The 17,085-nt window shown below is 42.4% G+C and overlaps 1 protein-coding gene across 2 annotated transcripts in view; it reads left to right on the top strand.

Annotated features, from left to right (window-relative positions):
- The window catches only part of LRP11 (LDL receptor related protein 11), a 36,247-nt gene that overhangs the window by 17,002 nt on the left and 2,160 nt on the right, over positions 1 to 17,085 (top strand). Inside the window, exons 4-7 of one of the 2 annotated variants that reach the window (XM_012759712.2) lie at positions 654 to 779; positions 1,495 to 1,707; positions 10,360 to 10,488; positions 12,053 to 12,148. In XM_012759712.2, the coding sequence (XP_012615166.2) occupies positions 654 to 779; positions 1,495 to 1,707; positions 10,360 to 10,488; positions 12,053 to 12,148 (564 nt within the window). The remainder of the gene's footprint in view (positions 1 to 653; positions 780 to 1,494; positions 1,708 to 10,359; positions 10,489 to 12,052; positions 12,149 to 17,085) is intronic. The other variant, XM_012759713.2, reaches the window with a different exon arrangement.

Genomic DNA, 17,085 nt, shown 5'->3' on the forward strand with positions numbered 1-17,085 from the left:
GAAGCTATCTGTAGCTCCTATGAACTGCACTGCAAATTAAATAAAATCTCCTAAGAGCTCCAAAGGGGAGGAAATGCCATCACTGCATGAAAAGGAATTCAGGCCAGCCAGCAGCTAAAGATGCTCTGTATTCTCTCCAGCAGCAGGAATTATGGTAGTCAACAAATAGGATTCAGTAGTAGAAAGTTAATCTTGGTGAAAATGATTTCTTAGGAAACAAGAGTAGTGCAAGACATAGCATATGTAAAATGGTGTCTCTGATAAGAGATGGCCAGCCAAAGGCCATTGGTGGGGGTGGAATGGTAACACCAATAAATGCCAGAGGAAGAGCACCCAGCAATGATGAGTGCAGAGTGGGACAACGGAGAGAGGAGGAGGGAGTGGGTGGAGAAAACCAAAGCTGCTGCTTCTGGGCTCCCACCTCTTACTCAATGTGGCTTGGAGAAGAGCCCCTGGGGAGGCCTGAGAATTAAGCTGGGGGGCTCAAGAAGAGCCCTCCAGCCTCTCCAGAACCTGAGCTCAAACTGTTCAGTTTTCCTTGTTATCTGCATCTCTTTACCCAAATGCATCTTATCATCCCAGCAGTCTCTGTTTATCTTGATGAGTCTTAACTTTCCCTGCACTCCTTTGACTCAAGACTTGTTCACAAACAGGGTGTTTGCAGGTTTGCTCGCGCTACCACTTCTTCTGTGACAACGGCTGCTGCATTGACATCACCCTGGCTTGCGATGGAGTGCCGCAGTGTCCCGATGGGTCTGATGAAGACTTCTGCCAAAATCGTGAGTAGTGGTCGCCTTGTCAGGCAGGGGCTGGAGGCGATGGAGTAGGGAGGTCTGTGTTCTCAGAATAAAATGCAAACTCGGTGTTGTTCCTCCGCCTGGCCGTAGGTATAACTTTATGTGGAAAGCTATGCCTTAATTGAGAAGTCACTACAGGTCTCCAGGCTGAGTTGCAAATGTCTAATGTTCAGGATCGTAATGTTGTAAAATTTTTTTTTTCAATTTTCCAAAGATTCTTTCCATCCTAGAAATGTGTCTAACATATGCTTCTAAAAACTGAAGTGAATGAATGTTTTGTTTTGATAATTTTGTTTGATAACTTTTTAAGAAAATGTTATGACTCCCTAGGGTGTGGCTAAGTCTAAGCTGTAATTCTTACAATGTCACACACATAAAAATGCAACCCAAGGAAGAAGAGCTGCCAAAAGTTTAATGAAGTACCGCTTTGAGGAAGGATGAAGAGTCTCAAAACTTTAGGTTTTTTTCTTGTCCATTTCTTTTTGGGTGATACTTGGAAAGCTAATTATTGGAAGAACAGACAACAGATTACCTATCTGAAAACTAGAGAGAATAGTTTTTTATGGGCCTCTGACGTGTCTTAGATGGGTGGGTTATTATTCCCAAATAGCCATGACGTTGAATCGACTGCAAATACAGTGGTTTTAAAGTTCAGAAAAGAAATCCAGCAACTAACAGTAGCTCTTCCGTGCTTCAGTGGGCCTTGACCGAAAGACGGTGACCCACACGGCCACGAGTCCTGCCCAGCCGAGAACCACAGGGCTGAGTGAAGAGGCAGAGGGGGACTCCTTATTGGAAAAGTCCCAGAAAGCCACTGCCCCAAACCAGCCACCCGCATTATCGAACACAGAGAAGAGGAATCATTCTGCCTTTTGGGGACCAGCAAGTCAAGTAATTCCTGTGATGCCAGGTGAGGACTTGGGTCAGGTTCTCCACGAAGAGCCTTGTTTTCTGTAGCTAAACATGGCTTACAATTAAGTTTATATTTGAAAAGTGTTAAGGAAATATCTTAAAAGAAAGAAGAGAGTTAAAATTAAGAATTTGGCCAAAAAAGAAATAAAACCCCTGATATGTGTGCTAATGTAGAATAAGGGACACTTACTAAATGCATTCATACATATGCACATACTCCAGAGGTAATGATGCATTTACTTGTGAGAGTTAGGAAGTTTTAACACTTAGCTAAGGAAACCAATTCTCTAAGTGTTAAATTTTAGATTATTTTGAAACAGCATAAAATCTGTGTATTTATGTAAGTCCTCTTCACCCTAAGCAAGTGAACATAAGGGTGAAGGAAGGGAATGTAAAGATATGGCATCTCGAAATGGTTGCATGTGCCCGTAATTCATGTTATGTGTACCATTTAACTGAGTATGTCATTTTCTGTTTTTAAATAAGGCTAATAAGACTTTAAAACACATTCACACTATAAAGTATTACAGCATTCCATCATTTAAAATTTCTTTTTTACATGCTAATATTTGCACGATTATGTGACATACGAGATAGAAATATAGATTATCTCACATTTCCAAATGCTTTTGTAGATGTCTTTTCGGTACTCCAACTCCACACACACTTTATTGAAATCATCTGTCACTATTTTAATAACTTTTATTGTGAAACATTTTTGTTTATTATATAAGATGGAAGATCCAAAATAATTAAAAAAGGAAAATGACTTAGACTATCACCCTTTATTGAAAACCAATTTTAATCTTTTGGTATATTTTCTTCCAATCTTTAATTTTGTTACCTCATTTACTTTGTAGGTCTTAAGTGCCTCCATACAAATATGTCTGCAAAACTCTGAATTCTATCAGTGGCTTTTCTTTTTGACAGTTTGGGTTAAGGCTACTTCAGACGCCTGCTTTGGTCAATTCTTTGATGGAACTGCCACCTACTGGGCGGATCAGTCACTACATCCAAGCCTTGGGATTTGGTTTAGGGGGTTTTCTCCATGTAGAAGGTTTGTATGGAGAAGACAACCACCACCTAAAAAGCAGAGTTAGGGCCAGGCCCGGTGGCTCACGCCTGTAATCCTAGCACTCTGGGAGGCTGAGATGGGCGGATTGCTTGAGGTCAGGAGTTCGAAACCAGCCTGAGCAAGAGTGAGACCCCCGTCTCTACTATAAATAGAAAGAAATTAATTGGCCAACTAATATGTATAGAAAAAATTAGCTGGGCATGGTGGTGCATGCCTGTAGTCCCAGCTACTCGGGAGGCTGAGGCAGAAGGATTGTTGAGCCCAGGAATTTGAGGTTGCTGTGAGCTAGGCTGATGCCACGGCACTCAGTCTAGCCTGGGCGACAAAGCGAGACTCTGTCTCAAAAAAACAAAGAAGCAGCAGAGTCAGGGAGGACCAGGTGTCTTTGGCAGGACTTCTGAAGGGGTGAAGCATTGACAGAGAGAACTGTGCTCTCAGAGGATGGATGAATTCTTGCTACGTCACTGTGGCAAAGAGGCCCACACCAGCATGAACAAATTAGCTGAGGGTAGAGTAGAGAACTTTAATTAGGTTCTAGTCTTGGTTCTGCCTTTAGAACTTCTAGTAAGTTGCTTCACATCTCTGGACCTCAGTTTCCTCATCTGTTAATAAGGGACACCAACCAGATGACCTCCAAGGTACCTTCCAGCCCTGAGTCTGATTCAGGAATGACAAATAGCCTGACCTAATACTCCACCCCATCAGTCCCTACCTGTGCTAGGTGTCTCTCAGTCATCACAGCACTTGTCCCCCCGGGGAGTGTGGACTCAGCCTTAGAATTCTTTTGAAAATAATGCTCCAGGCTGCCACCAGCAGCTGATGGGAGTTGGCACCCAATTTCCAATGCATTTGCAATCCCTGTGTTTGTCCTGTTTGATAATAATAAGCCTTTGGCTGTGGCTATCAAGATGTAAAGAATGGCATTTCACAGATGCAGAGCGATCAGATGTCCAGTTATCATTTATAGCATATTGAGGATTTTTCTAAATATTACTGTAGAAATGTCATAAAATACAAAAAATACAAAGAAGAAAAGTAAAATCATCTAGCAAAACTGACCATTAAGATTTTGTTGCATTTTCTTCTGGTTACTTTTAATTCTACACATACTACACATGCATATTTATTCATTTTTAACAAAGCCAAGATATTAGTTTTGTAAAACTTTTATTTTTCTCATGAGCATTTTCATGTGTTATCAAATACTCAACAAAAAACATAATTTTTTGCCGGGCGTGGTGGCTCATGCCTGTAATCCTAGCAGTTTGGGAGGCCGAGGCGGGCAGATTGCTCAAGGTCAGGAGTTCGAAACCAGCCTGAGCAAGACCCCGTCTCTACCAAAAATAGAAATAAATTAATTGACCAACTAAAAATATATATACAAAAAATTAGCCGGGCATGGTGGCGCATGCCTGTAGTCCCAGCTACTCGGGAGGCTGAGGCAGTAGGATCGCTGAGCCCCAGATATTGAGGTTGCTGTGAGCCAGGCTGACGCCACGGCACTCACTCTAGCCTGGGCAACAAAGTGAGACTCTGTCTCAAAAAAAAAAACAAAAAAACAAACAAACATAATTTTTTGTTCCTCTATGTTGTCAAAAAAAGAAAAAAACATAATTTTTGAAAGTCTAGGGATGAAGAAAGTGGGAAGAAAAGAACTTTGAAAATGTTAGAGGGAGCCCTCACAGCATGTAGTTTCTGTTTAGATAGCAGCTGTCCTTAAGACAACCAGACTAGAGCCCCCAGTCTCCGACTTCACCTGAGTTAAAGACCCAGCATAATATGAATAGATTTAAACGTGCCTTATTTTTCATGACATGTGCCTGGGTTTTATAAGGCTCATCAGCTGGTACAATGAATATGAACAAATTAGATGTACTTCTGCCTCCTTTCTTGCAGACATGTGGTGAGGATAAGTGAGACTTAGCTCATTGAAGATGTGTTAACAAAATATTAAGGTTAATACAAATAATGTAGTATACAAAGTAATGAGATGCAACTTTTCATCTTTCACATTGACAAAGATGAAAAAGTGTAATAATATTTCTAAGAGTGTATGAGAAAGAAATCTCATATACTTCTGGTGGGAATAAAATTGGTGTGGTCTTCCAGAGGGCAGTGTCTGAAGCCTTACAACTGTGTATGCCTTGACCCAGTTATCCCACTCTTGGAGATTTATTCCAGACTTGTTACTAAGGATAAAATGAAGGATATGGGTTAAATCTTTGGTTACACAAGTGAATGCATACTCAGTACACTCAGAGCCCCCAGCCAGGAGGAGCACAGAAGCCTAGTGTTGCTCCAGTTTGCTCAGCATGTAATGGCACAATGGGTGAATTGTTGTCGGATATGGTTTCAGCTGTAGGGCCTGTTCTCTGTGGTCCCAGTCATTCTTTAACAAGGCTATCCTCTTATATCCAACCTAGCCAGAGGAAAGAAATCTGGTTTTCAGCCCTGCAGGGTGCTAGAGAAGTGGTGTTGCATCTGCATTCAAATGAAATAAATCTGTTGTTTGGAAATGAGAGTTCATGTCTCCCACAGCAGGTCAGCCAGATTCTTTAAGGAGCTGGATGGAAGCGTGGATTTAGGAGCACTCGCGGTTTCTATGTGGAGGTGTGGTCTTCTGCCTCTATTTTCATAGGTTCCCTTGCTAAATATGCCAAAGCTTCATTTCACTTATCCAGAGCTAAGTAAAGGGAGCAACTTCAACATTTGTGTTATTATAGAACGTGTTTTATTCAGAGAGGACATCCTTCCTTATAAAGGATTTTTAAAGGCTTTTTTTCACATGCCCTAGATTTTTCATGGGCATTTCATTTCTTCATTGTGTTTGTCCCTTTTCTTACTGAGAAGCTGTTAGATTACATTTCTGGGAAGGTAGTTTGAATTTCTTGATGTGTGCCAAGGGAGAACATCCAAACAGCCTGTCATGCTCCATCATGGTGCCAGCACCCAGACAGATTCTCAAGTGGTTGGAAGATCCAGCTAAAGGAAATTCACTTATCACAAATGAGGATACTCAAATGGTTATTTCCATGAAATCATTTGAGGAGAGTAGATCCTCCTTCGTTGACCTACTCTTTGGAAAATGTCATTTAGCTGTAAGGACCAGATGCCTTTAAACATACCCCATTATTTGGGACACTTAGAAATGGTGGTTTTCTACCTTCTACAAGGTCTCGGTCTGTAAGTTTGGGAACTGTAATGGAGATTACATGATTTTTATTACTTGAAATCTACAGGTATTTTATGCAGTAAACTACTTATAGTTCTATTTTGTAATAACTGGCCCACATGTGGGTCATTGCCAAGGAGCCACTTGGTTTTAAACAAATGACATGGTCCATTTTGTCTAGAAATTAGTTGACTAGCCCCCACATTCTGTTAGGTTCAAAACACTACCCTATAGGCAAATACAAATATATTTGTCAACAGTGACGTTTTTATTATCCTGTCCTCCCTAATGGAGAAAGGATGATAAAATGAACCAAGTTAGAATTCTTTTTAGCTAATTTTAGACAAGTTGTAGAGGCTTTTCCAAAGCCTACAGGTATTGCAATGAGCAAAGAGAATGTCAATGAGGAGTTGTATGGCTATGATGAGGCCTAAATAACATTTCTGGTACAATGAGGCATGCGGGCCAAGAAGAAAGCTCCCTCTTATCTACTTTGTAGATGTATGGTGTGATCTACCACCGAACAGCAAGAAAGGACAATGCTGGTGTCCGTGTTTGTTGGGCTGGTGTAGCAGGCGATCACAGGAAGCTGCAGAACATTCTGGAATGCAGGCACACATGGTAGCCACTTTCCCAGCTGGTGTTTCCAACTTCCTTCCAGAACATGCCTGCATGTTCTATGGCGACTCAAAATGAAATTAGAACAACTTTCATCCAGCTGCCCGATCCCTCTGCGAATGTGTAGCTACGAATGGTAAACCTAACAGGTCATTCAGAAGAGAGGAAAAATAATTTCCTATGACATTAACTCTTCTAGAAGGATCATTGCCAAAAAGGATTATTTGCAATAGCAAGTGGTGCAGTTGTTCTGTTTTGTGCTGATTTGCCTCACTGGTTAGAACCTGTGATTGGGTATGTGGAGGTGAAGCATTTCTCTGTGGCATTCCATATGCTGAAGTCTAGGAAACGTGAATCAGACAGTCTGGGAAATTCACAGTGAATTCTTTCATGAAGTGTAAAAAAGCAGAAATTCACATTTCAAATATTATCACTTCCGTATTTATTACTGGAAAGAGGTAAAGCAGAATGCACACAAGTCCCTTTTTAAGCTGACCTGGCAGTAAGACACAGGGAGGAAGAAAGGGATGGAATGGTGCTACACGGTGGTTTTTAGGTAATTTAGTAGTTTGATTTCTAGCCTGTTGTCAGGGCTGCTAGTTTTCTGCATGCAGCTGCTAGGGGGACCAAGTGTTTTGCCTCCACAAAACAGGTATTGATATTGTGTTCCTTTTAGAGATCCATAAGCAATGGGCACTTGGAAAAATCAGGCAGCATTAACTCTAAAACACAGTAATGTTTTCCATATCTTTACCAAGCAAAAACTCAGAACCATTCACTGAAGCCGAGGAGTGTATAAGAAAATAACCTAATCAAGGCTTACATTGAATCTCCAAAATGTTATTGAAAATACTCAGATTTTTAATAGGATATCAACACCATGAGATTTGCATCATAAAAGCAGTGTTTAAATATGTACCCAGTACCACATCCTTGAAAAAACTTTCAAAATATTTACTGGCCAAAAAAATTGCATTCTGGACTGTTTATTAGCAGTAAAAAAGTAATAAATAGCTTTATGATCTTCATTATTTCTCTGTATTAGATGGTGCCTATGCCAGCAGTTGTTTACAATATTTGTAGTATAGCTTCCTAAACCAGAAACATATATAATAAAATCTTATAGAACTACCTTACTTGGGATCAAGTATAAGAAAATCCAGATATCTGGAGAAGTCCTTGGTGACCACTGTCCTGGCTATGTTCTGCAAATTTGAAAATTTGGTTGAACTATATTCTGATTAAAAATAATAATAATTTTTGGCCAGACATGGTGGCTCACACCTATAATCCTAGCACTTTGGGAGGCTGAGGTGGGAGGCTCGTTTGAGGTCAGAAGTTTAAGACCAGCCTGAGCAAGAGTGAGACCCAGTCTCTACAAAAAAAAGAAAATAGGAAAATTAGCCTGATGTGGTGGCACATGCCTGTAGTCCTAGCCACTTGGGAGGCTGAGGCATGAGGATTGCCTGAGCCCAGATGTTGGAGGTTTCAGTGAGTTATGATGGTTCCACTGCACTCCAGCCTAGGGAACAGAGCAAGACCCCATCTCTAAAATAATAATAATAATTTTTATGCATTGAGTACTCATTGAATGCCCATCACTCTGCATTCTTTTGGTCTTTATTTTTTTATTTTTTATTTTTTTTTGAGACAGAGTCTCGCTTTGTTGCCTAGGCTAGAGTGAGTGCCGTGGCGTCAGCCTAGCTCACAGCAACCTCAAACTCCTGGGCTCAAGCGATCCTTCTGTCTCAGCCTCCCAAGTAGCTGGGACTTACAGGCATGAGCCACCATGCCCGGCTAATTTTTTCTATATATATTAGTTGGCCAATTAGTTTCTTTCTATTTATAGTAGAGACGGGGTCTCGCTCTTGCTCAGGCTGGTTTCGAACTCCCGACCTCGAGCAATCCGCCCGCCTCGGCCTCCCAGAGAGCTAGGATTACAGGCGTGAGCCACCGCGCCCGGCCAATTTTTTTTTTTTTTTTTTTAGAGACGGGGTCTCGCTCTTGCTCAGGCTGGTTTTGAACTCCTGACCTTGAGCAATCCGCCCGCCTCGGCCTCCCAAGAGCTAGGATTACAGGCGTGAGCCACAGCGCCCGGCCTCTTTTGGTCTTTATATGATAATAACTTTATGATGTGTAGAAATCATTATCCCCATTTTATAGATGAAGACAGGGAGGTGCACAGAGAGGTTAAGAACTTACACAAGCTCGCATAGCTAGTAAGTGATGAAGCCAGCATTTAACTTAGCAGTTGAATGCCAGCCCTGAGGCATGCAGCCAGCCTTGTGTGTGCTCAAGGACATTGTCTGTTAGTTACAGAGACAGGAAGCAGCTACAGCTCCCCTAAGATCCTGCCTAGGTGGCACTAGAAGCTCAGAAGGAAGAGATCCGTGAGCACTGGGGTAGAGTTTGCTGTCTGCAGGGCTGCATTGTGACTCTCGTGGGCACTGGGCACTTTTGCCTTCGTGGGCCCCTTCCTCCATTGAAAGAAAATTAAATATTATATTTTATGGCTCTGTCAGTATAAAGATGAAGATAATCCAGGCTGAATTCACTATTACTTATTCATTATTATTACATTCATTGTTTTCTTGTGGTTTTAAAAGAAATTAAATGGAAACATTTTTTGTGGCCCCTACAGCACCACGGAGGCCAGGCTCTGTACCCACGGTGCCTAATGGTAGTCGGCCCTGGCTACATGACGGGCATGGAAATACAGCTGTGCTCTGAAGAGTGGGTGTAAAGAATTTCTGGCCGGGCGCAGTGGCTCACGCCCGTAATCCTAGCACTCTGGGAGGCTGAGATGGGCGGATTGCTCGAGGTCAGGAGTTCAAAACCAGCCTGAGCAAGAGGGAGACCCCGTCTCTACCATAAATAGAAAGAAATTAATTGGCCAACTAATATATATAGAAAAAATTAGCCGGGCATGGTGGCACATGCCTCTAGTCCCAGCTACTCGGGAGGCTGAGGCAGTAGGATCGCTTGAGCCCAGGAGTTTGAGGTCGCTGTGAGCTAGGCTGATGCTATGGCACTCACTCTAGCCTGGGCAACAGAGTGAGACTCTGTCTCAAAAAAAAAAAAAAAAAAAAAAAGAATTTCAATAAGTGGGAAAGAAGGGTTTTAATTAATTGCATGGGCAAATGGAGTCAGGAGTGAAAATACTTAAGCAGGACACTCCAGCTGCCCAAAGTACAGGGTGCTTGTTGGGAATAGAGGCCAGGTTGAGAGCCTTAAAACCCTGACTGAGGGGACTTGGACAGGACTGAGGCAAAAAGGAGAGTAACGGAATTCAGAGCAGCCAGCCCCTTAGCCAGCAGAAGGACCAGCACTCAACCATAAGCTTTCATCCCCTCATGGCAAGTGAGAGAAAGGACAGTGTCAGAAGTTTTTTATAAGGCTAAATTTGTTCAATTTAAAGACCTGTCCTTTTCATATAATTAGATCCTTCATAATTTGGGGGTTTAGGATGATGGTCTTAGTACACGGTTGTTTCCTTTAATGCCATGGCAAAATAAAAACTGACAACTCTAAATTGGCCTCAGAAATTATTTTCAATTTTTATTGGGCCATGAAATCCAAAGGTCTTCAAATCACTGTACCAGAAAATGTTTTGCCTTGTGGTCAATAGGTCATGTTCTCAATGGCCCCAGTGATGTACTAGCCACATCATTTATGTTCAGTATTCCCCATCCCCATCTCACTGGGACATGGGTCCCAAAGTTCCAGGCAACAATTACCTTGCTCCCATACGTGTTAGCTGGCTGTCTCTGTCCCCTTCTCCCCAGGGTGGTCACTACCTTCTTTTACCAGGGTCACGCTGGCTTCTTTTCCTTTCCCGACCGTCACTGTTCTGGAGGGAAGTGGGGCTTCTGCCACTGCAGTGAGGTGGACGGGAGCAGAAAGCAATTTGGAAGGTAAATCTGATTCTCCAGCAGCGAGAAATTGCTTATGCTTTGGTCATCTTTCTCATTCTGTCTGAGCTTAGGTTTATGGAGAAAGCCCAAAGTATTGGCTGTATATAGGCCAGCAGGCCTGGGTCCTTTTAGAGTAACAAGATGTGGCACGGTAGAATGGCGGGAGCCTGCTCTGGCCTTGGCCAAGACAAGCAGACTCAGCTAACCTCACAGTACTGATACGCTGAATGAGTGTGGGTGAGCGACTTTGCAGACACTCCAGGTGGAATATCTGGAAACCAAAGGCCAGGAGGAGGCTCTTGTAGAGCTCAAGCCAAAGGTGACGAGGACCCCAGGCAGAGGCCGGGAGGAGCGAGGAGAGAGGCCGCCATCAGGGATGCTGCAGAGGGTATGAGGGAAATGGGCTGCATGATATGGAGACCCACAGGATGAAGGGTGAGCCAAAAGGAGGGTTAAGGATGTCCAGACGAAATACATGTAATTCTTGTCCCTTCTGTTTAACAGCATTAACACATGACTGCAATAATCATTTTAAATAGTTACTTTCTGGCTCTGGTAGGCATACAGACTAACTTTACAATGTTCCGTTCTCCAGTTGACTTTGTGATTCTTAGTAAGTAATTCATGAATATTGCTAAGTATAAGCTACCAAAGAATTTTATATACTACCTTTAATTAGTCTTCTTTCAGTTGCACAAGTTATTAACACTTCTGTTGAGTAAAGAAGCATTAAAAATTTTTTTCTCAAGAAAATTCATGTCAGTAGGTCATTTCTAATTCATTGCCATTGAGCATTATAATATTCAAATATCCCACTTGAAATCACACACAGCATGAGGGTAACACCGCCAGCCAACGCATTAAGTGTTACACTGTCATTGTGATAAACACGCAGTGCTGTAAATTACTGGATGGGAAGTGACAGGCACAGCCATGGCTCATCAGAACCTGGGGATAAAAATCCTAATATTTGATCTTTCTTAATATTTTCCCCTCCCCCATATTAGAACTGAACAAACAAATAATATGTCATTAAATTGGAAGTGCTGGTTTCCACCAACGAGCAGTGAGACACTTCTGAGTTTGAATCCCAGCCCTGTGACCCACCTGGATGGAAACCTGGTCCCTGGGAATTAGTAGAAAAAATTGAGCTGCTCACATCTGCCAAGCAGGGTTGTGGTGAGAAAAAGTAAAATAGCACATCTAGATGCTTTATGTACGCTCATTGTTTATTTTTCAAAGAAAACCCTTCCTTGACCATTTTTTATGATGCAATGTCTAGACACTCCCCTGGCTTTTCTAGCCTGAGGTCCTTTCTTCCTCCTCCAGGAGAGCGGGTGGCGGCTCTGGTGGTTTTGTACTGGCCGCATGCTGTGCTTTATTAAATTGGACACATTAGTTATCTGTTTAGTATCAAGCACAAACCTATGTTTATTACAGAAATAAATCCTGTGAGTCCTTTCTCTAAAGCCATCATTAAAAAAAAAAATAAGGCTATATTTTTATGTCTGTTTCCTAAAGTTTCTGATGCTCCTTCAATAAATGTTCTGTTTATTTTCTGCAGATAGTAGTTCCTCAGGGAAGAAGAGAAAAGAGGAAAATTACATCTTTGAGTCAAAGGGCGATCGAGGAGGTGGGGAACACCCAGCCCCGGAAGCAGGTAAATGTATGCCGTGGAAACCCACTGCAGGGTACAGGCTTCTGCAGAACTGACGTCCTCTGGCTGAGGGTATGACATGAGCTCTCAAGAGTTCATGACAGGAGCAGTGAACTGTGGACCAGAACCGTCTTCTCATTTCCTGTGTTGCACTGCATCTTGGGGCTCTCGATAGTAACCTGCTGTCTTTGGACCTCAGCTTCCTCTTCTGTACACCCTCCAGGTGCGGCGTCTGTGGAGAACGTCATCCCGTGGCGAGGTAGTTAAGAATGCAGGCTCTAGAGTCAGATGCCACAGTTCAAATCCTGGCTCTTCATTGAACTCTCTGACCTTGGGCAGGTTATCTTCTCTCTCTGGATCTCAGTTTCTCATTAGTACGATGAAAACAGTAACTATATATACATGCTGCGTAGGGTTGCTAGGGAGAATAAATGGGACAATTCATAAAAGGCATTTAGTGCACTGCCTGGCTCTCGATGCACCAAATGAATAAACGATGGTGGTTACTGAGTCATTCATCATGCCAAAAGGGTGAAGTTCTCAGAGTACCTAGTTATCTTCCTTTCCAAGTGCACTAGTGACAAAGACAGAAGATGGTAAGAATGGGGGAACGGTGTAAGAAGTAGAGGGAGTATTTATGAAGTGGAAGAAGAATACCCTAATTTCATAATCTGGGTTGTTTTTAACTAGAAACTTTGTAGAAAAGCAGGTTTTAGTCTTAAATTCCACAAACTCATAAGTACAAGAAGATTTAGGAGAACAATATATAATTCTTAAATTACAGATCTAAACATTAAGAAAACTTTCTTTTTACCCTAGAGTATTTTTTAAATATATAGACAATTTATTAAAATATAAAATTTTAAACAATAGATGGCTAAGAATAATCCAGATGTCAAGTACCTGGGTACCGCCCCCCCCCCCAGTCTGCCAGCCTACCGGACTTAGCCTGTCCCAAGATATTTGAATAAAAGGGGCCCCGTCCCCCATCAGAGAAACCAGCCTGCCTCTTGCTCCCACACCCACATGTATCCGAGTCTCAGTTCCAATTGGCTGGTGCCCATTCTAGTTGTTACTGTATTTTAAATGTCGCTGCCATTCATATGAACAGAATACATAATTGGTCACCTTAGCTGGTTACTGAGAATACTGTCATGGTATGTTTTAGAAGGGGCTAGAGAATTTAAGTCTCAAATTAGGCCAGGTGTGGTGGCTGACTCGTGTAATCTCAGCACTCTGGGAGCCAAGGCAGGAGGAGTGCTTAAGGCCAGGAGTTCAAGACCAGGCTGGACAATATAGCAGGACCCGGTCTCTACAAAAAAATTTTTAAAAATTAGCCAGGCATTATGATGCACCCAGGAGTTCGAGGCTGCAGTGAGCTAGGATCATACCACTGCATTGCAGTCTGGGTGACACAGCAAGACCCTGTCTCAAAAAACAAACAAACAAAAACCCCAAAAAACTCAAATTACCCAAACTAAAAACACTGAAGAAACTATGCCAACTAAGTATGAAAATGTTGAGAATAATTTCCAGTATTCTAGCAAGTACTTCATGGGAGATTTTATTTTCCTTGTCATCAAAGCATTAAGCAAGGCCGGGCGCGGCGGCTCACACCTGTAATCCTAGCTCTCTGGGAGGCCGAGGCGGGCGGATTGTTTGAGCTCAGGAGTTCGAAACCAACCTGAGCAAGAGTGAGACCCCGTCTCTACTATAAATAGAAAGAAATTAATTGGCCAACTAATATATATACAAAAAATTAGCCAGGCATGGTGGTGCATGGCTGTAGTCCCAGCTACTTGGGAAGCTGAGGCAGCAGGATTGCTTGAGCCCAGGAGTTTGAGGTTGCTGTGAGCCAGGCTGATGCCACTCTAGCCTGGGCAACAAAGTGAGACCCTGTCTCAAAAAAAAAAAAAAAGCATTAAGCAAGAATCCGATTGGACAGTTCAGCAGCCTCATATCTGCTTTGGCAAATAGAACATTTTCCTAGATCACACTCTGTTTTATTGTTACCACAGCTAAACTTGAGCCTGGGATTGGGCTTGGGGTCTTCAACCACAACCTTCCTTCCCTTTAGCCTAAACTCTGGTGCTCATCTTTAAACAAGTCAGACACATTTTAAGGTCTGGAACCCTCTTACTCATTTTCCTGCCTGAACAAGCAGAACTAGGGCTGGTTTGTTGTGTTCCAGTTTGTACTGGAAATTGTTTGGGGTTCTTAAGAGTTACTGGGGGTTGACCAAAGTGCCTTTTTTGTCTTGTCCCTTTGTAACATATCCAACTTATGAGGCTAGTGCAGGAAGGTGGAGAGAAAACTGCCACCTCCAGGCCCCAAGCCCTGCCGAAACTTTCACTAGGTGGCCATTAGGAGCCTGCAGTGGCTCTAAGACCCAAACTGTTGGTCAGGAGAGATGACACGGTGATTCTTGACACTGCCAGAGAGCTGCTGTGTGTGGAATATATGAGACAGCTCTAGAATAAAATTCCAGGTCATGGTTTGTCACAGGTTTTATCTTTCACAGTTCTCTAAGGGAATACTGGCCTCTCCCAAAATTTCATTTGATACTTAACAGTCACTAAAGCAACTTCCACATACCTACCTGTGCCCAGACCCTTCCAAACTGTTCTTGAGAATCTTGTTGAGGAGGTTTACCTGGGACTCTAAAAATACAGCAGAGGTAGAAATGCTGTTAGTGAGTCATCAGTTCCAGGTCCTCTTGTCTTCAAGAGGCCAGAAAACCAAAGCCATGTGGGAGTAACCTTCCTTGGCTGCCTTACCCGCTAATCTCCCCCTCCCCCATGTAAAAACTCATCCATTTGCGTTCATACCCTCTTCCTGTCCTCTGGTGCTATAGGAATAGGTGTCCCCTCTCTCCAAGGTCAGTCTCTACCCTTGGTCTTGACATAGCCCCTTGTTTCCTCAGGTGCGTTTCTCCATCATCTATGAACTCTGCCGTGCTTTCATTCTGTTTCTCGACTGGCTCCTTCCCCCAACGACTGCAAACACATTCAGATCTCTCTTAATATGTACAAAACCCAAATAGCACCCCTCGATCTTCAGTGTCCCTGTAAATGAAGTACTAGTTGTGCACTCCAGCAGGCTCTCTAGGCTTCACCTCGCTTGACCTCTCCGTAGCATCTGGTTCAGCTGAGCACTTGCCAGGCGTCCTCAAACTATGGCCCGAGGGCCACATGCGGCCCGCCTAGCACAGTTATCCAGCCTTCAGAGTGTTTTTGCTGCTGCTGCCTGTCCTCCTTAGCAGCCTACTTGTCCCGGCCCCACAGTGCACGCTCTCCAATGGTCTGAGGGACAGTGAACTGGCCCCCTCTTTAAAAAGTTTGAGGACCCCTGGGTCACTAGCCTCTCCCTCAGCTTCCAAGACCTCACTCTCTCTTGGTTTTCCCACTATTTCTCTGACTAGTTTTTCTCTGTTCTTTTTTGGTCCTTTTCTTTTGCCTGCTCTCTAAATGTCAATGTTTCCCAGGAATTTGTTCCTGTCCCTTCCTTTCTTCCTTTCTCTCTGGTAACATTCCCACTTTCATGGCTGCAACTACCACCTTTATGCTAAAGGCTTCCACATATTTAGGCCCAAATAATCCAAGAGCCTAAGAGAAAATTCCACCTAAATCTCCTATAGGCATCTTAATATGAAAAATGTCAAAAAATAAACTATCTCTTTCACTTACCCAAACAAGCATTATCATACATCAAAATCACTCAAGCAAAAATCTTACAGACCAGATGGACTGCTTTTTACTTCTGTACTTCATATATAGTTTTGTCATAGTATAACACTTTGTTGCATTTTTTTTTCCATTTAAATGCCTATCTACCCAGACATAAAGTCATTCAAAACTGTCTCATATTGCACGAGAATGTCTTGTATGTCAAAAAAAAAAAAAAAAAAAAAACTGTCTCATGTACCTTTTGGAGAAGTAGTTTCTCATAGTGGTTAAGACTTCAGGCTCTGGAGCTGTCCTGGCTGGGGTCGTATACCAGCTCTACCACATACAATACATCTGAGACAAGCCACTTAAGTCTCGATGCCTTAGTTCCCTCATTTGTAAAATGGGGCAGATAATAGTACCACCTCATTTGGTGTTTATGAGAATTCAATGATTTAGCACATTGACTGCCACAGGAATTGTATTTAACTCAGGCTAGTTTTGAGACCAGGGCCTCGTGAAGCAAAACCCTGCAGTGGTTTGTGAAAATCTTAATTGTTGATGTTTTCTTATTGTTAATAAGATTGTCAATTTTAATGTTGACAATTCTAAAAATGTGGGTTGCATTGCATAAAACTCATACACACAAAATAAAAAATAACACATTAGAAAGGATCATTTTGTTTTAATAAAACACCATGGCCCCAGGGAAATTTTGTTTTTTCTAGTGTGGCAGTCAATGTGTTAAACAATAAAGCTGGCACTTTTAGCATTAGCTTATCTTTTGGAGGGGCTATTTATTTGTTTACAAATAAAAATTGCTTATTTGATTACCAGCACTTAGCTCAGCATCTGGCACATGGAAGGCTCTTAATTAATGCAGAATGAATGAATAAATTAAAGAAAATGTATTATAGAATGAGCTTACACAATGGAGATGTTTCACCTCTAGTTCCACCAGTTGGCAAGACTCCTGCAGTTAAAAATAGTTCCACCATATCATCTCCAATCCTGGCCGGACTACAGCGTAGATCATATTAAAAATAGAGCCTGCTGAACTTGATAAGAAAGACTGCTCTGGGCACACCCTGTCCCTTCCAGACTCCTGCAAGCCTTTAACAGTTCTAGTCTGGTGTCTGTAACCAGCCATACAGAAAAAACTAAAGAGATGTTTTTCTTAATGATCCTTGGCCAAAATTGTACCAGCATATTTTGCAATTAGCTTTCAACAAAGGTTCTACTGGTTGAGAGTAGGTTCCCTGGATTTAGAAAAGA

Source organism: Microcebus murinus, chromosome 5 (genome assembly GCF_040939455.1).
Source record: "Microcebus murinus isolate Inina chromosome 5, M.murinus_Inina_mat1.0, whole genome shotgun sequence".
In the NCBI taxonomy this organism is placed as follows: domain Eukaryota; kingdom Metazoa; phylum Chordata; class Mammalia; order Primates; family Cheirogaleidae; genus Microcebus; species Microcebus murinus.